This window comes from Delphinapterus leucas, chromosome X, assembly GCF_059928025.1.
Source record: "Delphinapterus leucas isolate spDelLeu-1000000601 "Yukka" chromosome X, BTC_Dleu_Yukka2, whole genome shotgun sequence".
In the NCBI taxonomy this organism is placed as follows: Eukaryota; Metazoa; Chordata; class Mammalia; order Artiodactyla; family Monodontidae; genus Delphinapterus; species Delphinapterus leucas.
Genome location: NC_143150.1, coordinates 126117658 through 126141400, shown reverse-complemented (window position 1 = coordinate 126141400; position 23743 = coordinate 126117658). Strand labels below are relative to the sequence as shown.

The 23743-nt window shown below is 41.9% G+C and overlaps 1 protein-coding gene and 1 pseudogene across 3 annotated transcripts in view; both read right to left on the bottom strand.

Annotated features, from left to right (window-relative positions):
• Positions 1–23743, bottom strand: part of ARHGAP6 (Rho GTPase activating protein 6) — a 268140-nt gene that overhangs the window by 82534 nt on the left and 161863 nt on the right. For 2 of the 3 annotated variants that reach the window (XM_089904800.1, XM_022559851.2), the window contains exon 2: positions 4090–4249. In XM_089904800.1, the coding sequence (XP_089760926.1) occupies positions 4090–4249 (160 nt within the window). Of the gene's footprint in view, positions 1–4089; positions 4250–17526; positions 17824–23743 lie in introns of those variants that run through there. The other variant, XM_022559852.2, reaches the window with a different exon arrangement.
• On the bottom strand, positions 7247–8351 carry LOC111167210 (zinc finger CCHC domain-containing protein 17 pseudogene; annotated as a pseudogene).

Below are 23743 nucleotides of genomic sequence, written 5' to 3'. Positions count from 1 at the left end.
CTGTCACTATTTGCAGAGGACATGATACTTTATATAGAAAACCCTAGGGACTTCCCTGGTGGCACAGTGGTTAAGAATCCTCCTGCCAATGCAGTGGACACGGGTTCCAGCCCTGTTCCGGGAAAATCCCACATGCCGCGGAGCAACAAAGCCCATGCCCCACAACTACTGAGCCGGCGCTCTAGAGCCCATGAGCCACAACTACTGAGCCCGTGGGCCTGGAGCCTGCGCTCTGCAACAAGAGAAGCCACCACAATGAGAAGCCCGCACGCCGCAACGAAGAGTAGCCCCTGCCCACTGCAACTAGAGAAAGCCCGCGTGCAGCAATGAAGACCCAATACAGCCACAAATAAATAAATAAATAAATAAGAAACCCCTAAAGTCTCCACCAACATACTATTAAAACTAATAAATGAATTCAGTAAAGCTGCAAGATACAGGATTAATATACAGAAATCTGTTGCTTTTCTACACAGTAATAACAAACTATCAGAAAGAGAATGTGAAAATCAATCCCATTTAAAATCACATCAAAAAGAATAAGATACTTAGGAATAAACTTAACCAAGGAGATGAAAGACCTTGACTCTGAAAACTGTAAAACACCGATGAAGAAAATTGAAGATGATACAAAGAAATGGAAAAATAGCCTGTGCTCTTGGATTGGAAGAATTAATATTGTTAAAATGGCCATACAGTCCAAAGCAATCTACAGATTTAATACAATCCCTATCAAAATACCCAAGACATTTTTCACAGAACTAGAACAAATAATCCAAAAATGTATATGGAAGCACAAAAGACCTGGAGTTGCCAAAGCAATCTTGAGAAAAAAGAACAAAGTTGGAGGTATCACTCGCCCAGTCTTCAGACTATACTACAAAACTACAGTAATCAAAACAGCATGGTACTGACACAAAACCAGACACATAGAGAGAGCCAAGAAATAAACCCACACACCTCTGATCAATTAATCTCTGACAAAGGAGGCAAGAATATACAATGGAGAAAAGACAGTCTCTTCAATAAGTGGTGCTGGGAAAATTTAACAGCTACATGTAAATGAACGACATTAGAACATTTCCTCACACCATATACAAAAATAAACTCAAAATGGATTAAAGACTTAACTATAAGACCTGAAATCATAAAGCTCATAGGCAGAACACTCTTTGACATAAATCGTAGCAATACTTTCTTGGATCTGTCTCCTAAGGCAAAAGAAATAGAAGTAAAAATAAACAAATGGGGCCTAATTAAACTTTTTGTTTTTGCACTGTAAAGGAAACCATTGACAAAAATGAGAAGACAACCTATGGAATGGGAGAAAATTTTTGCAAATGATATGATCAATAAGGGGTTAATATCCAACATATAAAAACAGCACAACATCAAAAAAAAAAAAAGCCCAATTTAAAAATGGGCAGAAGACATGAATAGACATTTTTCCAAAGAGGAAATGCAGATGGCCAAGAGGCAGATGAAAAGATGCTCAACATCGCTAATCATCAGGCAAATGCAAATCAAAATCACAATGAGATGTCATCTCACACCTGTAAAATGGTTATCATCAAAAAGTCTACAAATAACAAATGTTGGTAAGGATATGGAGAAAAAGAAACCCTCCTACACTGTTGGTGGGAATGTAAATTGGTACAGCCCTGTGGAAAATAGTATGGAGGCTGCTAAAAATAGAAAACTAAAAATAGAACTACCATAAGATCCATGAATTCCACTCTAGTATATATCTGGAAAAAAATTTAAAAAGGTACATGCACCCCAGTGTTCACAGCAGAATTATTTACAATTGCCAAGATATGGAAGCAACTGAAGTATTCACAACAGATGAGTGGATAAATAAGATGTGGCATATATAGAGAATGGAATATTACTCAGCCATAAAAGAATGAAATTCTGCCATCTGAAGCAATGTGGATGGACTTAAGAGAATCTTACGTTTAGTGAAATAAGTCAGACAGAGAAAGACAAATACTGTATGATATCACATATCTAAAAACTAAAACAAATGAATGTATATAGCAAAACAGAAACAGACTCACAGATACAGAAAACAAACTAGTGGTTACCAGTGTGGAGTGGGAAGGGAGAGGGGCAAGACTGGGGTAAGGGATTAAGAGATATAAAGTACTATGTAAAAAATAGGTAAGCAACAAAGATATATTGTACAGCACAGGGAATTAGAGCCATTATCTTGTAATAACTTTTTTTTTCAACATCTTTATTGGAGTATAATTGCTCTACAGTGGTGTGTTAGCTTCTGCTGTATAACAAAGTGAATCAGCTATACGTATACATATAACCCCACATCCCCTCCCTCTTGCGTCTCCCTCCCACCCTCCCTATCCCACCCCTCTAGGTGGTCACAAAGCACCGAGCTGATCTCCCTGTGCTATGCGGCTGCTTCCCACTAGCTGTCCATTCTACATTTGGTAGTGTATATATGTCTATGACACTCTCTCACGTCGTCCCAGCCCACCCCTCCCCGTCCCCGTGTCCTCAAGTCCACTCTCCACGTCTTATCTTGTAATAACTTTTAATGGAGTATAATCTGTAAAAATACTGAGTCACTATGATGTTCACCTGAAACTAATATAACATTGTAAATCAACTACACTTCCATTTTTTTAAAAAAAAGAATAAAAGTGGCCCTAAGAGCCATCATCCAATAAAAAACTCTGTGTGGTCACTGTCTTTGTGCTACTCTTTCTAGTCAACAAAACCGAGCCTCCTACTACAGAGGTAAATTGCCCAAGCTCACATGTGGAGGGGGGAGGGGGTGACCGGACAAGTCCTCATATTCTGGTCTTCACACTCCCAAGGCAGTGCCCTTTCCATCGGACACAGGTGAGCCAAGAAAACAGCTCCACCAACACTGCTGTTGACGGAATGCGAGCACATGTGTTCATGTGTGTATTAAGGTTGCTCAGCCTCTACACTTAGGCCCTTGGGCCCTGACAATGCTTGCTGTGGGGGACTGTCCAGTGTATTGCAGGATGTCTAACAGCATCCCTGGCTTCCATGCAGTAGATGTCAGCTGCATCCTTCCTCCAAGCTGTAAAAACTGAAAGTGGAGCCAGACATTGCTAAATTTTACTTGGGGAATAGGGCAAAACCATCCCTGGTTGAGAACTACATATCTATGTGTATGTGTGTATATATGATATGAATGATTTTATGAATATTCATGAAGCATCCCCTCAACTCCCTAAAAAAAGAAAACAAAGGAGAAGTTCTGCAGATACTGAAATCTTCCAAGGCAACCTTCTAGCTTTCAGATGCTTGCTATCCCTCTCCTGCTTTCCTTTAAGTTTTAGGCACAGCAGCCAATGTTGCGTTTTTACGGCAGGTTTACTCTATTTGTATAACATCACAGCTTTTCACTTCACCTCAAATTACCTTACGGCTACACACGAATACACATTAAAAAGTACCTTTATAGAAGATAGTCAACTTTCAGAAACAGGCTTTACAGATCAAAGGATTTCAAATACATGCTTCTCATCTTTACCAGAATCAGGATCTGTGTTTGTAAAAACATCAGACAACCAGGCCTGCACTGGCTCCAGTGTCATAGTGGTGAACCCCAACAGAGACAGGCCAGGTGAAAGACTGGATAAAAATGAGTTAACGTTGGTATAATCACTGATTCTGAGTTTGCATAAGGTCAAATGAGAAGTTTAACAGATTGTTAAAACATTCTTTTCAACTGCTTATTTTGAAACCATATTGAGATAGACATGGTTTTTCTTCTAACCCTTTAAGTTGACCTTTCTGAAACTTCTTTTTAAGTGGTTGTGCTGGAGCCACGTAGACCGTTGAGATACACATGGCTTTCCCCTTTACTGCCCCAAGTTGATCTTCCCTTTAAATACACATAATAGTCGACATGTAAACTGTCCCACTTGAACACATCTTTCAAAATGGTTGCCAGCGCCAGCCAGTGACCCAGAAGCTACAGCTTCCTCCCTGTGTTAATAGTGGGGTTGAGAGGACTCTGCAGCTTGGGGCTGTGGCAGAGCAGATGTGTGACTTCCAGCATCCCCCATGTGATGGCAGATGGGGCCTTACCTTTGGGAATGGTGATCTGACAGCTCAGGTCACAGTCCTGCTGCAGCTGATAAAAAGCCACTTCCTGCAGCCGGGCTCGCTCCAGCTCTGAGAGGCTCTGGATGGAGACTGACCTCAGCCGTACGCTGCGACCCGACATACTGTTCCACGTGAAGTCACCCTGCAGATCAAGGGGAAGCACATCAAGGGTCACACAGTAATCTACGACTCACAAGCCTCAGCCTCTCTCTCAGTCGGTCATAACGTCAAGCAAACTTCATTTTTATGTTCCCAAATTGGCTCTCAATCCCTGAAATCAAATCCACTCTTACTTAACTGTGGATTTACTCAGTCAACTGCCAACATCAAAATCTGGAGTATCTGCTAGGTCATCTGATCCCATAAAATGATGCAAAGAAAACTATGTGGAAAGATGCTTCAAGGGTCCTGCCTCCCCTCTTTCATGGGAACACATGGGAACTTTTCGGTTTTTCTTTCTCAGTAACAGGAAAAACTACCGCTAATTGCCATTGTGCACACTAGACATAGGAGGGTAAACGTATATTGATAGCCTACCGTGTACCAGCAAAGTGCCACGGGCTCTTTAGTTACTTCCTCTATATAATAATACAATCTAGTATATTTATTATATATGACACAATATATTATTATTATATATAACTCATACTTATGATACGTTATTGTAATATATACTTAGGATACATTATGTTGATATTATAGTAATATATAGTATATATAAATATAATATAATATAATATAATATAATATAATATAATATAGAATAAATTGAGGCTTAGGAAGGTTAAGTAGTTTTCGCCAAATTGTAAAACTTACAAGATTTGAAACTAACCAGGACTCCAGCTAAAAACTCTTAGGCTTTTAAATTCTGTGCTAAATTGTAACCACTGAGTTTCTATTTAGAGCAGTCTAATGAGCTCTTTTGATCACAGTAAGTATAGAGATATGATCAATAAAAGCTACACATATTTATAGAGACGTCTGATGCTAAAATACTCCACATCAAAGAATCAAAGCAAAGATTCCCACAATCCTGAGTCTATCTGTGTGCTCACACACACACCTCTGATGTCACACCTCTGAGAGTGAATATCTCTACCCTTGATGCAGACAGTGAGAAAGCGATGACCTAGGAAACAATACTTCACCATCCTCTGAAGCCCAATGTCCCCTCACTGAGGAGGAATTCCTGCGAATCACAGATATCAACCAGGGTACAACAGCTTTGAAGAGGTATCTACGGTTTCGTTAACAATCAAGAAAAATTCTGGGAGAAGGAATAGCGCTGGACCCTACAGACACTGCCAGGGACTTCTTGTGGATGTGGGGAACATTTAAGGAATCCCAGAAGACTTCACCATCCTCACTATTCACCTTAAAGAAGAGAGACAGAAAGGCTGGCCCCAGCGACTGCTAAGACACGTTTGTTCCCTACTGGTAGCAAATTCCTGCCTAGAAGGTTCATTCCAAAGAGTGAACGGCACTGTGTTAATTCTTTGTTATTTTTTTCCTCTTTATCTGGGATTTCATGGATTTATTTAACAAATGGAGATATCATACTCTAGTAGGGGCAGAAAATAAACAAGAGTAAGTAAAGAATGTAGCGTGTTAAGTAAGGATAACTGCTAAGGAAGGAACAAAAAGCAGGGAAGGGGCCGGCAGTGTGAGTAGAGGACAGGGATTTACACTATTAGGTGGAAGGGCTGGGAAAGACCTCACAGGGAAGTCCAGGTTTGAGCAGAGCTTAAAGGAGATGAGGAATTTTTGTTTGTTTGCCTTCACACCTGTGCATCTGCATCCAGTGGGTGAGAAGGAGGGGTACCAGGGACCCAGGAGGGGCACAGGGAACAGGGTGTGGGAATGCGTCAGGGCCGAGGAGTGAGTGCATAAATCTAGGCAAAGCGGGTAGGCTGCAGTCACATTCGGTGAACTGAAGAACATTCTTCCAGGCCCAGTGTATTTTTTTCTTTTTTCTTTTAGTATAGCTGGACTAACCACAAGTTTAGACAGGAACTGGGGACTTAAGTGTTGGGTGTACCTCTCACTCACACCCTTTAAGATTAGGGCGCCACAGGCACGATATCAGTGAATTGCTCTCCCCTCACCCAAATGGGAAGCTCCAGATGAGCTGGGGCTTTTTAAATATGAAGGCCAGGTATCTAAGGGAGCCCGCGGCTACTTGAAGTGTCAAAATGGAATTACATATCTATTCTTTAAATGCATTTAAAAATATGCCCTCCGACGGCCTCTAGTATCTGTAGCAGGGGTTGGCTATCTTTTTCTGTAAAAGGCCAGATAGTAAATATTTCAGGACTTGTGGGCCATGTGGTCTCTGTCAAAATTACTCAGATCTGCCTTTGTGGCATGAGAGCAACCATAGACAGTTTATGAATGAACGGGTGTGGCTGCGCGCCAGTCAAACTTCATTTACAGAAATAGGTGGAAGGCTGGATTTGGACAGTGGGCTGTAGTTTGCCAACCTTTGAGCAACAGCTCATGACTGAAATAAAATTAATCAATCCCTAGAAGACATATTTTATTTTTATTTAGTATGACCTCCTGCATAATTAATTCAAACAAAGTTCAATGAGCACCTATTACGTGCTAAAAACAGTATTAGGCTTGGGATTATCAAAATGACAACACAGTCCTCGTTCTTTTTTTTTTTGGAACCAACTGACTCACACTAGTAAATACAAAGTAAAGCAATGATCTTGGCTTGAGCTGTCTGGTTCAGTGATGGGGCGGAACGTCACACACAAGCTCAGTCACTGCAAGCAATGGTTTTCTGGCTGTGACCACTGGCTGTCACTTCTAACACAGTAGAATCATGTTAGGGGGAATGGAAAAAGTGAGCACCACTTCTTACCATGTTCTCCCTAGTACCGCCAGTCTCCCTCTGCCCCTGTGTTGGATACAGCAGAGATCACCCACCAATCAGCCCAAGGCAGGCCAAAAGGGAGGGGCCAATCACTCTGTTCTCCAACTACAGCCAGACTCACCTCCACAGCAGTGCCTGTGGCTCTAGCCTGGACTCCTGTACAGGAGTCTGGCTCTGGCGGTGGCAGCTGGAAGAGGGTAATAGGACCTCCTGCTGAATGAAGGAGGTTGGGTGAATGAATGGGTCAGGTGCAGGGGTCACTTGCAAAGGGACTGGAGTGATAAGAACTCATTCAGGCAGATACTTTTGATATCTCCCAAACCTGCCTGTGGCAGGAGGGGAAGCCATCTCCCATGGGAGAGGAGTCAATGGGGTGGAAGGCCATATTCTCACTACTGAGTCTTTGCAGGAGCCAGCGCTTCCAGGCGCAAGGCTCCTGATTCCTTCTCTCCACCACCCCCTCCACTCTCTCCACTCTCCCTCCTCGTGCTGCTTCTTCTTTTTCTTCTTCTTTGCTGCCTTGCTGTCTTTTGACGTGTGCCTTGCCCTCTTGTGTGTCACTCTCAGAGTCTGAGCTGTCAGAGTCAGATGACTTCCTGTCTCTATGTTTCTTTTTCTCCTTTTCCTTCTTTCTTTTTCTAGAAGAATTTCTCGTGGGGTCAGGCTTTTCAAACTCTGCTGATTTTGCCTCTTCCTTCTCCTCTTTCTCATTAGGTATCAGAGAGTACTTGCTCCCACCTGGTTGCATGAAACAATGCTTTGCAAAGTGGCCTTTACAGCCACACTCCTTGCAGGTAGTGTTCAGGACAGCCTCGAGGGTGATCTTCTGCCCAGTGTAATCCTGGAAGGACCGCCTCTGCCTCTCTTATTGCTCAGTGATAACGTTGTTGGCGTCAAGGTCCTTCCCAGTCCCTTGGTTGACAGCTTTCATGGAGAGGGATACTTTTATCCTTTCCCTTTTTATCTCTCGTCCAATAAGCTTCACCCACACTTTCTCTCCGACATCTACTATCTCAGAGGGCTTATCCACGCGACAGGATGACATGTGAGTTCCATGGACCAGACCTTGCTTCCGACAGCCTGGGATTTTGATAAAGCCTCCATAGTCTGTCACCATAGCAACCTCTCCTTGGAAAATAGTGTAGAGAGCAGGCAAGTTCTCCATGGTCTCGGGTCTTCCTGAATTCATCCTTAATGTTCTATGGTTCCTCCATTTCTCTTCTGCTAAAGCTAATTCAAGTGTCTCGGTGTCAGCGTCCGGTCTCCACGCCGCAGCCAGTCCTTGTTCTTAAGGAGTTACATTTTGGTAGGAAGAACACACTCGGTCCATGAAATACAGAGATTATGATACTAGGAGTAAGTACCAAATGCAATGGGATGCCTAGGAGAAAAGGCTTTGACAACTATCTGGGGATCAAGGAAAGCTTTATAAGAAGGCAGCGTTTCCCAGGAGACCCGTAAGTTGAATAAGAGGGGTAAGGGTTTGCTCCGTAGAAATGCAACATTGGAACAAAGGCGCCAAGGCAAATCAATTTGCGAGAACGGCCTTGTTTGGGGGAAATTACAAGGCTAGAAGGAAGGACAGAGCAGGAGGCGAAGCCACGCAGAACTCAGGGCCATATCCTGGAGGGCTTTCTCGGCAGGCTTTGCAAAACAGGTTGGATTTACTCAGCAGGTGATGGCTAGTCATTAAGGAACCTTGAGTAAGAGAGGAACGTGATCAGATGACTGGAAACACATTTCCAAGGGAATCGAGGGAGGGTGCAAGCCAAAGATGCAGAGATCAGAAGAGACACGGGGCTAGGTATGATGCTGATTCAAATTTGAACAGATAGGGAGATACGTAGAACCATAGAGATGCCTGGGGACAAATTGTATGTAGTGGAGGGCAGGGAAGGAGTAATCTAGGATGACTTAAACATTTCTGGCTTGAGCAACTGGGAGGATGGTACACTAAATCACCAAGATGAGGAAGGGCAGAAGGGAGAGGAAAGATGTTCAAATGTGACATTTTGAAAGTGATATTTTATCTCTAAGAAAGAAAGAAATAAAACACATGACCAAATCTGGCAAAATAGAATCGGGCCAGTTTGCATCTTTCTTGAGCCTTCATTTTCTTCTCCCAACTAAAACAGTTCCAACGCAATCAAGTAATACATAGTTCTGGAAACTGCTCACAAATGGCTACACTTAGCATAATAAAAAAGTGAAGAGTGTGATGCTTTCAATTTCTCTGAGTCCATTATACATCATAGCCCATGGCTCTTAACTTCGTAGACTTTTTAAATTCTTTGGTAAATTTGGAATTATCAGCCAAAAGAGAGAAAAGGCTTGGTCTGTTTGTAATGACTTGAATTTATGGAGTTGTTGTCTCCTAAGACTTTAGTTCTTATAGCAGCTGATGGCTCAGGAGAAGGCTACAGCCAAATCCCAGAAAGAGAAAAGAGTGCGGTGCTTTCTTGAAAGCAGGGCAGCTGCATTCATCAGGCTTTGGAAGAGTCATTTCACAGAGGAGGTAATACTGTCCCCAGAGCCAACTGGTTCTTAAACCCATCCTTAGCACACGGCTGAAAAAACAATTTTCTTGGGAGAGAAGGTCATCAAATAATTAACAAAGAGGGACTTCAAAGATATCTCCAAAGCTACCTATTACCAAATGTGCGGCATCTTAAAAAATATCAGTTACATTTTTGATTATGGGTAATGGACCAAGATGCTTCATAATCCATTTTATACCGCAAACGTGAATAACTGAAGCCTGAAGTATTCACACAGACCTGGAAAAGTCTGTACGGCCCACTCCAGTTCATCACCCTCCGCCCTCCACCATCTCATTGTCTTTTGCCACCTGCCAATCAGCAGTCATGAATACATCAAATAATCTGCATCTTCCCCTGTGTCCCGATTTTCTCACCGCTCCCAATCTATATTTCTACCATTGTGAATTTTAATGATTTTTTTTCAGATTAAGCACATGCGATTTCAACATGTTTTTTAAAGTTGGAAACACGTGAGGTCCACTTTTGGGAAATTATCAAATTAACACAATTAACTGACAGGTTAAAACCATATTCATTCATAGTATCTTGGGATAAAGTCAAGAGGTATCAGTGCCTGCCCTAAATGACATAGAACAGCGTTCTTCATTTTTATTTTTATCCTTAATGCAATATAGACATTTTGCACATACAGTCAAGGAAATGTCACAACACGATGGCCGGGAAACTCTGCGAACATGTCTTAAAACTACAGTTGTATTGCTTTTTAAGGCGTGATAATTTAGTGTTGGCTCACAATAAGTTACTTGGTCGAATGCATCCACATTCCTAATTTCAGTCCACATCATCTTTTAAAATTAATTTGTTTAAAGAGCCCTTTCTCAAAACATTCACCCAAGGTTTATCCAAATTATCCCAAGGTTCAAATCAGAGTATTCGCAGTGAAGTACCTAGAAGTCTAAAATCTAAACTCAGCCTCTTTCTCTTCTGCCTTCTCACCTCTCCCTTCAGGTTGCTACAGCTGAGGACGGAGTCCCCAGATGCGGCACCCGTGGGAACCACACAGACCAGAGTTGTGGGGAGTCGCCGAGCAAATCCATGAGGTTTGCACATCTCTTCAGTGGCCTCTTTCTAGAATTCCTAGGGGTCACAGTGTTTCTGTGCGTAAAATATGTTTGCCTTTATATTACGAAAATTGTCAAACATGAGGAAAGAAAGAGATTAGACTAATGACCTCGCCGAGGTTCTGAGGCAGGTGTCTGCTCTGCAGTTGAGCACCCTTTTTTTTTTTTGGTTTCCTGATTGACTGACCCATGCAGCCAGGATTGAGAACCACTGCGCTCCAGGGTTGATCAGATTCAGGTTGGGTTGTAGTAAGTCTGCTGTTCCTAGAAAATTCAAGAAGTTCGCCACCAAAGAAAGATGCAAATTTACCACAAGATGTTACTTTTTGAAACAAAATGTGAGCTTTAAGACACTCAGGAGTAAGCACAATGTGCTTTCCTTTTTTCAACAACAACAACAACAAATGACTTGAACCAGACACTCAGATTCTAAAGCCTATGCTCTTAGCCACGACAATATCCAGGCTGGTGGATACAAAGCTTGAGATGCCCTTCAGCCTGCATTTTGTTCTGCAGAGGTAGAGAGGAGTATAGTATGGAGTTACTGGATAGGAGGTGTGGCAGACAGAATAATAAGATGGCCACGTCTTAATTCCTAGAACCTGTGAATATGTTGCCTTCCCTGGCAAAAGGAACTTTGCAGATGGGATTAAGTTAAAGGATCCTGAGATAGGGAGGTCATTCTGGGTTATCCAGATGAGTCCAACCTAATCATAAGAGTCCTTACTAGAGAGAGGCAGAGGTGGCTCTGTGTGTGTGTGTGTGTGTGTGTGTGTGTGTGAGAGAGAGAGAGAGAGAGAGAGAGAGAGAGAGAGAGAGAGAGAGAGAGAGAGAGAGAGAGAGAGAGAGAAAGAGAGAGAGAGAGAGAGAGAGAGATTGATTTGAGGATACTAGGCTGACAGCTTTAAAGACGGAGGAAGGAGCCATAAGCCAAGAAATGCAGGCAGCTTGCAAAAGCTGGAAAAGACAAGGCACACATTCTCCCCCAGAGCCTCCAGAGGATGCAGCCTTTGATTTTAGCTGAGTGACACTGACCTCCAGAACTGTAAGACATTAAATTTCTCATGTTTTAAGTTTATGGTAATTTGTTACATCAGCAATAGGAAATGTAACAGAGAAGCAGTAGGAGGGAGCATTAGAAGAGAAGGTTGGTGAAGGTCAAGGGGATTGAGCTCAGACGAGGATAAGCTCCCAGACACTTAAGAAAGTAGGTGTTGACCTCCCATCAGATTTTTATCTCCCTCTTTCCTGGTGCTACAGTGCTGCTTCATACTACGGGTACCACCACCAATGATTTGAACTGGAGAGGTTCCAAGACTGGAATTTCGAAAGCACTTTCCCCACTAAATAGAATTTTAGAAAGTTACACATAGTAAATATTTCAGGCCTGTGGTTCATAGAGTCTTTGTCACAGCTACCCAGTTCTGCCAACGTAGCACAAAGGCAGCCATAAACCACATGTGAACAAAAGTTCCAATAAAATTTTACTCAGACACTAAAATTCTAATCTCATCTAATTTTCAAGTCACAAAATATTATTCTTTTGATTTTTTTCAACCATTTAAGAATGTAATAACCATTCTAGGCACGTAGGTCATACAAAAACAGGCAGCAGGCTGGATTTGGCCCACTGGCTGCAGTTTGCCAACCCTTGATCTAAAGAGATTGGGATCATTTAGGACGCTACACATACTTATTTAGCATCTACTACCATGTGGCAGAGACCCAGTCCCCAGCGCTCTGCATCGTGAGCTACATACATCAGCTAGATTCGTGAGGGCAAGAAGCTTGTCTGCTTTACTGACCTGGGTGTTCCCAGTATCCAAGATACTACCTGGCAATTAATTATCACTGAAGAATAAATAATTCACAAGCAATAAATATTTGTCAGTCTAGGGACTACATGAATCACATACATCATGAGTTCAATAAGAAACTGGAAACTAACCAACTCAGGTAATATCGTATCTATGAGGGAAGATGTCTTCTGGATTTGAATAAACCGCTAAGAAACAGTCTTTTGAAACAGAGCCTGTTGTTGAGCCCCAAAATGCCGGTATATGAGGGCAGAAAATAAGTGTAAAAATATCGGACCTGAGGAATAATGAATCTGTGACACTCACACTCATATGTCAGATGTCTTATGAGCAGGAAGACACAAACACGAAGGTCAATGTTGCCCTGTGACCCTCATCACGTGGGCCATGAAGCAATAAACAAGCCGCCAGACGCGTGCCAAAGCCCACCAGCACAGCCTAGGACGTGTTTCTGGCGGTTCCTCAATTCTCAAACGCACATTCCAGTCCAGCATTTTTCTTTGGTGACTGTTTATCTCATAAATGGATGACTCATTTTAAGGCTCTCTGGATCCAGTTTTTGAGTGGTTGTCACAGGACTTTTTTTTTTTAGATTGAAAGTGGATGATTTCTAATTTGTTTCAATTTCATAAATGTGAGGTTGAAAGTGACTCAAATGTTTCTGGATAGACAAAAGCCCTTGATAGTTATAAAAATATCCTTTTTATTTTCGGGTACTATGGGACAGCATTAATAAAAGGTAACAATACGATACAAAAGGATATAGCACAGTGGTTCTTGGGGCTGAGTTTGCCCTCTCAGGGGACATCTGGCAATGTCTGGAAACATTTTTTGGCTATCATGACTCTAGGGTGGGGTTTCCTACTGGCAACTAGTGAGTAGACATCAGGGATCTGCTCAACATCCTACAATACACAGGACAGCCCCCTGTGCCTGCAATAAAGAACTACCTGTCTCCAAATGTCCACAATGCAGAGATCGAGAAAACCTGGCATAGCATAAGCTGGGTCTGCTGTTAGGCCCAAATTACACACAATCTCCTCAAAATGATGGTGTCAGAAGACAGTAACACTCATGAGTTTTGTTTATCATCAAAGGCATGCACCATGCACTATATACTCTTATGCATCTGTGCATGATTATGTATATTATACATGCATTATTCTGTACATTATGGAAATCAGTAAGCAGAATCATAGAAGCTATTTAGAACTAGCATTAAGAAGCACAAACAACACAAACCAGTTTAAAAGAGGCACGCAAAAACAGCCTCAATACAACAGAATCTCGATTAACTGGAGAACAGCTCACCGACAGCATTAACTAAAGAGATTTCCTTCCCGCCAGAAGTATATGTCTCCACGTTTAGAAAAAAAAAACAAGCAAAAGGCAAACTGAAAAACCAACCATCTAATATCTGGGATTTATTCAGAAAGGTCATTCTTTTGAGCTAAATTGCATCTTTACAAACAGACTTGATTCTTCCCATGAAATACACTTGATTGAAATACTTTTGGTTTTGGTCTATACCACATTGTTTTATTATGTCCTTGAAACTAATCTCTAATTGCAGCAGCTCTTTAACCTCATCCAACTATAAACTTCCCAAGGCCCAGTGAGCCAGCAAGAAGTGACGCGAGGCTGCTCACAATACGGCCTGCAGACAATTCTTGTAAACGTGCAGGTTTCTGGGCTCTAAGGCAGATTTAGGGAACTAGGGTCACAAGGAATGGGGCCCAAGTACCTTCATCATAAACCAGAATCCTCGGGTGATTCTTATCTTTGCACAATAAAGATTGAGGCTCACTGGTATGGTAGTAAAGACTTGGATTCAAATAGCTATGAGCTCTTCGGCAAGATTCAGAACATCTCCAAGCCTCAGTTTTCTCACCAATAAGATGGAGCAAAGAAAAAGACTTAACTCCCAGGTTTGTAGTGACGGTATGAGTCAATGCAAGTGAATTTCTTGCAGAGTGCTTATTAGCTCCCAGCAAGCCCTGAATGTGTGGTAAAGTTACAATTAATTTTAATCATCATTCCTCTAAATTTGCGTCCCCTTTTTAAGCCTGGCAGTTTTAGTGACACCAAAAGCTCTTAAGAAATGTGTGTTGAATTCATGAATAAATGGTTCCACTCTGCGTAAGATGCCTTTTCTACGTGTCTACAAGCCACCAGCTGGACTGTGGTTCCATATAGGTGAGAAGCAGAAGCAAAGACCAGATCAGTAAGTTAAGGTCTGAACAGTGGCATGCCATTTACATAAACCATGCCAGGGGCTGAAGTTCTTTTGTTTTCTACTGTGGCCAGCTGTCATTTATTAATAATTAATAATTGCTGAAGCATGGCATAAGTTTAAATACCAGGCTCACAAGCAACATTTCTGAAAAGGGCTGCCTAGTTCTTTATAATTCCAAAATAAACACATCTCCAATGACAAGGAACTCCTTTCCTCATGAGCTTCTGGGCAAAGCCGAGGGTATCTGCAGAGCTGTCACACCCCTGTTTGGACTCTTAAAAAGAGGTTATTCCTTTATGAACTCAACAAAATACCATTTGCTAATTCTTGATTCTTCGAGCACTTCTTCTCAACAGATCTTTAGGAAGATTTAATACTTCTATATTGTATATAATTTTTGTTTTCTTTATCTATTCTGGTCCTTTTTTTAAAAGCAGAAATTTTAGAAAAGTCTGAACGTTTGGTTGGTATAGCAGTCCATTTTAACCTTTTGCCTTAGTATATTCGCTATCGATTGCTACATAAGGGGTACCAAAATGTTAGAGTAACATGGTGGGAAAATGCGCCTCACTCATTCAACAAATATTTAATCGGCACCTTCTATAGGCCAGGCACTATTCTACGTACGTGGATTCATTGGTGAGCAAAACAAAGAGCCCTGCGGCTCAATGGAGTGTCTAGGCCAGTAGAGGAAACTGATAAGAAACAAACATAATAAATGAGTAAATTACACAGCAAGTTACAAGGCGATAAGGCCTAGAGAAAAAGAGAAGGCAGGGGAGTGTGAGGGGAATCAGGAGTGCTGGGAGGGTTTCCAGGGCAACCTTACTGCGAATGTGATATTTGAACAAACTCTTATGGAGGTGAGGTAATGAGACAGGCAGATTTCAGGAGATGAGCATCCCAGGCAGGGGTGAGTTGACACGGGGGCAGCTTGGGGCAGTGGCTAAAAGCAAAGGTTGGCAAGCTAGGCTGCCTGGGCTTGAATCCCAGTTCTGCCACTTTCCAGCCATGTGGCTTTTAGCAAGCTTATTTTCTCTCCCCATGCTTTGTTTTCCTAATCTATGAAATGGGGATGATGACAAGCCAGGGCTTGGTAAACTACTGCCTGTGAGCCAAATCCCATCTACTGATTGTTTTTGTCAATCAAGTTTTATTGGCATATTGCCACAAACATTTCTTTAGGTATTGTCTGTGACTGCTTTCATGCTACAATGGAGGAGTTGAGGGGTTGTAACAGAGACTGTCTGGCCTGCAAAGGTGAAAATATTTACTATCTGGCTCTTTATGGAAAAAGTTTGCTGACCCCTGTACTAGACTAAAAGTAAAGGCACACCTATGATGAGGATTTGTCTTTGGGATCAACATTTTCCTCCTCTCCTAAGATTTTGTTTCTCTGGGCAACATCCCAAAGAACCTGTAAAGAGATCACATGACACAGTAAGACTTGGGGATACTGTAAAGTATGTAAAAGCTAGGGTTGCAATAAAAGTGGTTATCTGCAGATGGCCTATTTATCTGGATTATTGATAAACCAAAGTAGAAATGAACATTGTCAAACCCAGTGCTGTGCTACCACCACTCAAGAAACAAAAAGCAACACCAAAAAAACCCAAACGTCACTCGTCACACACATCTTGTTTCCAGTGGAAAGAACCTTTCCGATGGTTGGCATAAAGGGGAAAAGAGCCACATATTCAAAGTTCCCAAAGGCGAAAGCGTCAGAACAAAAGGCAAATTTCATTTCTGTGTATCCCTAGTTGAATCGTGGACTTGTCTACCAGCCACCAATTTAACTTTGAGTTTTAAGCTTCACTGGACTCTTGGATGGGGAAGGGGTAAACGGGCCTCTGCACAGATCCCAGGAGTGTGGAAAATGGAAACACTTACAAGAATTAGAAACTTCTCAATGACAGCTCTAGCAGCGGATAATTTTGCTTGCCTTTCTATACTTAAACTTAGTTCACTGAAGTCAGAACGACAGACCTCCAGAGACGGACTGGACCTTGGAGATAACTGCTAACTACTCTGCTAGCTACTGTTCTAGGTCCTTTATTTATATTAACTCATGTAATTCCTGCAGCAACTCTAAGGACTATGTTACCATTATTACCCCCATATTTCAGATGAGGAAATCTTAAGTGACTTGTCAAGATCACACACCTAGTAAATGGCAGAATTAGAATTTGAAGCGTGGCTGCAGGTTCCAGAATCTAGACGGTAACTATCAGAGGTATTGCACCACTTCTCCTGAGAAGTCAATCCAACCCCTACCTTTACAAAGGAGCAAAGCAAAATCCAAAGAAGTTAGGTGACCCTGCAGTAGCAGAGTGGGATCTGGGCGGTAAGGGTCACATTCTGTCTTCTTCCGCCACCGAGTCTTTTCATTCTGAGACATAACCTCATAATAGGGTAAACCAGATGATTTAAAAATCCGGTTTATGATTAGCCTTATCTAATATCTGAGCTGTTCTCCGAAGCCCATATTTATCAGAGCCACGGCGACTAAAATGTTGCCCCAAGTTCAAGAAGTCTAGAGGGGAAGATAAGCCGCTTTACCCTTTCAGACCTGAAAAACAGCCTGCACTGAATCTTTGGAGAAATCAGCCCAGTTCCGTTTCATCACGGCATGCTGCTTCCGGGTCCAGGTTGCTCATTTCAAGCTGCTCCAACATTATCATTCAGTCTAAAAATAACGTTCTCATAAATCTCTATTGGCACAGACCGTACTTAGCTGTCACACATCTCAGACACTGATCAATCCACTTTTCTTCCCACATCACAAGACAAATGTGGAACAATCACAACACTTTATCACAGTATCCGGAAAAGAAATAGAAGTATGGATATTTACATTGCTTACCCATGAATTACATTCCGCTGTGTCTTTGCTGTCCTCTCTAATTTCACTGAACTAAGCTTGTAGTAGGAACTTGAGTCTGCTTGAAAAAAATTATTTTTTTTGGTGAAAAATGCATCCTGAAATGGCAGATTGCAACGAGTGTCTGAGAAATGGCCCAGCTGGCATAGCTGTGACTCCCAGGATACCTTTTGTTGCCAGAGACCTCCGCTACCATGAGTCTTGGGGCCAAAAAAATGCAATCTTTTCATCGGACCATTGAGAAGTTCCTGTCCCTTCAGAACAGAGGCAGGCTGTGCCGCTGAGTGAGTGAGTGTGTGAGAGTGTGTGTGTGTGTGTGTGTGTGTGTGTGTGTGTGAGAAAGGCAGTGCTAAGGGGGAGGGACGAAAAGAAGGCAGAGAAATTGAAACTGGATTTCCTGCTTTTTATTTTCATAGGACTATATTGAAGAGATATTCTGGAGTTAGGAAAAGATTCCTCTTAAAAAAAAAATCCCCTTTTCCACAGGGATCTACGAATGGTAATTGGATTGTAACTGTGCAAACTGTCCTTATTAGGAATCAACCAAAGAATGACGGAAGCCTTGGGTAAAACCCCTGAGAGCATGATAAGGCACATAGGGTGCTCTCTTTGTTTAGGATAAATTCTCGATTCTTAAATTACATTTTAAAAACACTGCCTTCTTCCTTTTTCTAACACTAGAAAAAAACCATTAAAAAACAAAACGGTTTCATTCTCCTTTATTCTCAACTACAACACATGCTCTGAACCTTACGCGCTTTGTGGAACAATAGTCCTTGAGGAATTGTTCACTTCCTGAACAGAGGGTACGGAGGTCAGAGTGGGTGTAACCACGTGGCCATGTTTAAGAGGGTGCAGGTTGCCGGTGGAGGTGGCGGGGAGATAGATAGCCATGAAGAGCAGAGAGAAAAGGGAAGATTTAAAACATATCCTGATCACTGACTACCTGGATCTCCACGTATTCCACGTGGCGCTGAACCAAAACTAACTCAAAAGGACATCTTTGTTTCCCAGTCAATATGAAGTTATACTCCTCTTGTGGTCTCAAGTGAATTCCAACAAAAGAATCACTGTGATTATAATTGACAAACTGAGAAATGATTTCACGGAAGACCTTACTGACTCAAAATTTACGGACTCGGTACATGTTTTCACTAGGATTCTGTGAGGTTAATCATCTCTTGATGTAAGCCACACATGGCTTCTGTTGCTGCTGGTATTTAGTAAGAGGAAAGAATTTAAAACCAATAAAATACGTCAGACGGTTTTCTTTACTAGAACAATTACACTTAAAGAGAAATTCAGAGTAAAAATTTACCTGTTACGGGATATACCTTCGCCTCCGCTATCCTCAAAACTCAGATGCTGAAAAGAGTCATCATTCCAGCAGATAATCAATATGGTTCATGTAATCTGGATACTCATTTATGGAATTTAAACCCTCAATTAAAGTTATTTAATATAATATTTCACATGAAATGATAAAAACCTGGAGACACCACCTCTCGGAGCCACATGTGGTAGTCCCAGGCATGGACCACACCTCTCAATATTCAGGCCCTAGTGTCCCCTGCTCTTCAATCCTGACTAGCTCTGTGATCTGCTTTAGCCAATCAAATCTGGCAGAAACGATGGTGAGATAATTCTGGACCTAAGACTTAAGAAGGCCTGACAATTTCTGCTTTTCCATTCTTGGGACCCTTGAACCACCGCGTCATAACTGTGGCTACTGTACTGGAGAGACCACGCGGAGAGGCCACATGGAGAGTGAGAAGAGCTTAGCTGTCCCAATGTCTCAGCTCCCAGACAACCTCCCAGTTGAGTGAAGCCTTATAAGCGACCGCTGTCAAGGCCAGCAGAAGTGTCCAGCTGAGCCCAGGTCAGATTGCAGAACCGTTGGCAAATAAAAGGGTGGTTGTTTTAAGCCACCGAGGTTGGGGTGGTTTGTTATGAGGCAGTGAATAAGCAAATCAACGTGTTCTTGTGTTGAAGATAGTGGAGCCACAGGATAAAACAGCCTGGGTCCTTGGATCCTCGTTTGGAACACAGCTGTCCCACCAATCGCACACACTATGAAAATATGAGTGAGTAACAAACTGTATGGTGAGATTCGGGGATGTATGTGATATGGCAGTCAACCTCACCTCCCTTAACTTCTTTTGTACACACAGATCACAGTTCTAAACGGTTTGAATCTGGAGTCCTACCCCTGGAACCTCTCGTGTACTTCTCCCCACTGAACGACATGGCAGGTCATTCCTTCACGTTCTACGTGGAAAGAGAGTAGCTGCTCAACCAGACGATAAAATAAAAACTATTCTTTATAGGTCATTTTGCAGAACGTGTAGAAAGTCTTTTAGGAGCAAGAGGATAAATATATGTTTAATGACATCCTCCAGGTTGTAAATAATATATAGTCAATATTTAGAAATAGGTGATGGTCTTCTCTTTCAGAATTATGACTTAATCTGATAAAATGGCATAGTGAAATTTCATCTAGATCACATTTATTACTGATAAACCTTTCGTTGGTCCAATTACCCTCTTTTGACCGGTACCATAGAATTGGCACTTGAGGTGTTGCTGTTTTTTCTGATTGAGCATAAAAAAAGTGAAAAAACTGTTAAGGACATTTCAATCCTTCTGATACCGATACAGACTGCAGTGAAAATCTGATCTTTTAGTTTAACTGTCAGACTCTACTTTTGTATTGTTCAGAACTTTCAGAGGTGAGGTGACAAGTAAAAGCACAGAAGGATGATTCTGTATTCTCTTCCTGGCTGTCATTTGCTTCCCTAACCATAGCTATCTGTCCTCTCCCCGCCTCCAGCACTTGACTTTGGTCTAAGTTCTAGTATCCTCCTGCTACTACTGTAACCCACTTGCAGAGAGAGTAACTTTTAGATCCTTTAGATCTAAATATCTACCATCAAAGCCAAGTATTAGGTAACTGGAAACTGTTTCCAAATGCAATAGATTTAACCCTTAGGCTGTATCACAGCATGCCAATGACATTTTCTTCAATGAGTCCCTTGGAAGACATGTGTGCAAAGTAAGTAGGACACAGAGCACACCCAACGAGAACTGGAAGGCCCCTCTGTAACTGGGAGAAATCTGGTAAATGCACGGAGGGCAGCTGAGTCCCCAAAGTCTTCACGGAACAGAGGCACAGAGATGTGCACAAATAGAGGCAGGGAAGCAGGAGGAAGCAAACAGAAAGCTGACGGGCAATCACCTCCGGGAGTAAGGGTCAGGGCACTGGTGTCTGTTTGGAAGAAAGAGAAATAGTCATTTTAGGAAACTTCCCAAGTGTCATACCCTTTACAAGGAGGAATATGCATGCTACGTTTTGGGGTAGAGGTGTGACACAATGAAAGGGGTGTTTTAGGAAAGATGAATGATGCAGAGTGGTGCAGAACAGATGGGAAGGGGAGAGGTCTACAGGGATGCTTTCTTTATGACAGTCTCTCAGTGTGTCCAATAAATCTGGATCCCCAGGGAGTCAGATCCAGTATTATACTTGGAGAAATACCTTCAGGGGTATAGTGAGATGTTCGTATCTCATTTTATGTGTTGGGGAGGGTAGACCTACAAAAGATCATTTTCTTCTGATTCTCATAGAGACGTATGGGTGTGACGTCACTGGTTTCAATATGATGCAGAGGGTGGCACTTCTTGTGTAGGCTGCTCTTCCACGCACATTGCCAGGAAAGCTGCTATAAGGATGGATGCTGCAGGTTCCACCCAAGAAGGACACTCAGATGAGAGGACGCTCATTATGGGTAAGATGTCAGGTAAACTCTCTGAAGAGCAGGTAATTTATTCAGATGTGAGCAGATTCACTGCTCATTAAATAAGAAATGGATTTTGGAACAAGATTATCTAAAAGATACAGGGATACTGAAGAAATGTTGCCCCAAGCTGGAGAACTCAACCCCAAATTAGATATTTACAAATGAGCAGGAAGTAAAGCAAACCTTAAGGAAAGATGAATATCATATTTAGAAGACGGAAAAATCTGTGCTGAAAACTCTTAGGCAAAACAAAATAGGCAACAATAACAAAAAACACCGAAGTGAATTCCTTTCCACTTTCTCATTTCAATGCTACATTTGACAACGTTTTGTTTCATCAATTGCACTTAACAGTTTGCAAAAGTCTCCTCTCATTGAGGTTCCTCTCTAGTAGGAAAGGAAAACAACTTCCTAAAACTTACATTAGACTTAATCCACGTATTACCTTAACTAATTAATTTGGAGTATCACCAAATGCATAAACATCAGTCACCTCTAATCTATTGCCCAAGATGTGAGATGCTGACGATAAAACTTTCAGCTCCAGTTTAAGATAATTTATCTTATTAAACTCCTTCAACAGGTAGTTAAAAATCGGCATGAATTGTTGTAATACTTCAGCCTAAGTGGGAAAAGGCAACTTACACATTTTCAGTCGAAGGTTGGTAGTTAACTCACCTAAATCTTTACTCGTATAGCATATGAACAAGCAAGCTGTTTTAAATACAAGTATATGCCTCTACATTACTTGACTGCAGAGAAAAAGTCTAGTTTTAATAATATCCTTGGAATAGTTGCTTCAAAAGCAAAATCAGTTCAGATGCAGGTGGTGATAAATTTTAGAACAAACTCTACAAGGACCAGCCGTTCTCTATCCTGGTTGTGCATTAGAATTACTCAGTGCATGCCTCAATTAAAAAGAGAAAAGAATTACTTGGTGCGGTTTTCAAAACTACTCATGCCCGCGACCGCCTCCAGACCAACGAGGTCCAATAGACCTTTCGGCGATTATGGAAATTTTTGTACAGTCTTATATGCTGCCCACCAGCCACCCATGCTAATGAGCACTTGAGATGGGGCTAGCGAAACAGAGTCATTGAATATTTAATTTTATTTAACCTTCATTGATTTAAATGTACGTAGCCACTGTGGCTACTGGCTATTGTACTGGACAGTGCAGATATAGACCAAACCAGTAAGACTCTTCAGGGTTGGGGCTTAGGCACTGGCAGGTTTACAAAGTTCTCCAGGGGATTCTAATATGCAGTCCAGGATGAGAACCACTAATGACCTGGAATTAAGGAAATCATCAGGGGTGGCAAATTCCTTGCACTTTTTCCATAAGGCATTACTTTTCTCCAAATTCCACTAAGCATGTGCCATGCACCTTTGCCTCTCTCGCTCCTGTCTCCATTCCTCCCTTCTCACATCCCACCATACTGCCACGTGAAAGGTGCACTGTCTATCTATTCCTCTATTTACTGACCCTGCCAGATTTCTCTGACACCAAGCATAGATTCTGATCCTTTCCCCTTCTCTTTCAGGGGCAGCAGAAATAAAATCTAATAATTCTACCCATTAAGAATTAAATTCCCTAATTTGTACGCCCATAATTTAAAATTGTTTTCCACTTGCACAGGCTTGATCCAGATGCCATTTTCTATGATTTCTGCCATGGATGTGATGGGGAATATTTCTAACCGTAGCGCAGTTAAGCGACCACAGTCTTTGGGACGGTGTGATAAGTGGGTCTCATCTGACCACAGTCTTTGGGACGGTGTGATAAGCGGGTCTCATCTGCTCATTTGCAGCTGTTCCCTTCAAATGGGATGCGGTGTTACAGCACAGTGGTTGCATGGCAGTTTCTGTGGTCCTACCACCTGGCTTTGAATTCCAGCTAAGCCCACAACTAGCCATGTGAGTATCTAACCATTCTAAGCCTCAGTTACCTGCTCTGTAAAGTGGAGATAAAAAGAGTCCTGTGGGAGATGTAGAGAATAAACTAGCAGTTACCAGTGGGGAGAGGGAGTGGGGGAGGGGCAATACAGGGGTAGGGGAGTAAGAGGTACAAACTATTAGGTATAAAATAAGCTACAAGGCTATATTATACAACATGGGGAATATAGCCAATATTTTATAATTAACTACAAATGGAGTATAACCTTTAAAATTGTGAACCACTATATTGTACACCTGTAACATATAATATTGTACAGCAACTATACTTTAATTTTAAAAAATAGCCCTGTGGGGAGGATGGAGCGATGCATGTAATATGCATGATGAATGAGACACGTGCTACACACACACTCTCCTAGACCCAGATTTTGACACACACGCCCCCGCCCCCGCAAAACACACACACAATTTTGTGGTGAGTAAAGCACATAGCAGGATAAAACTTT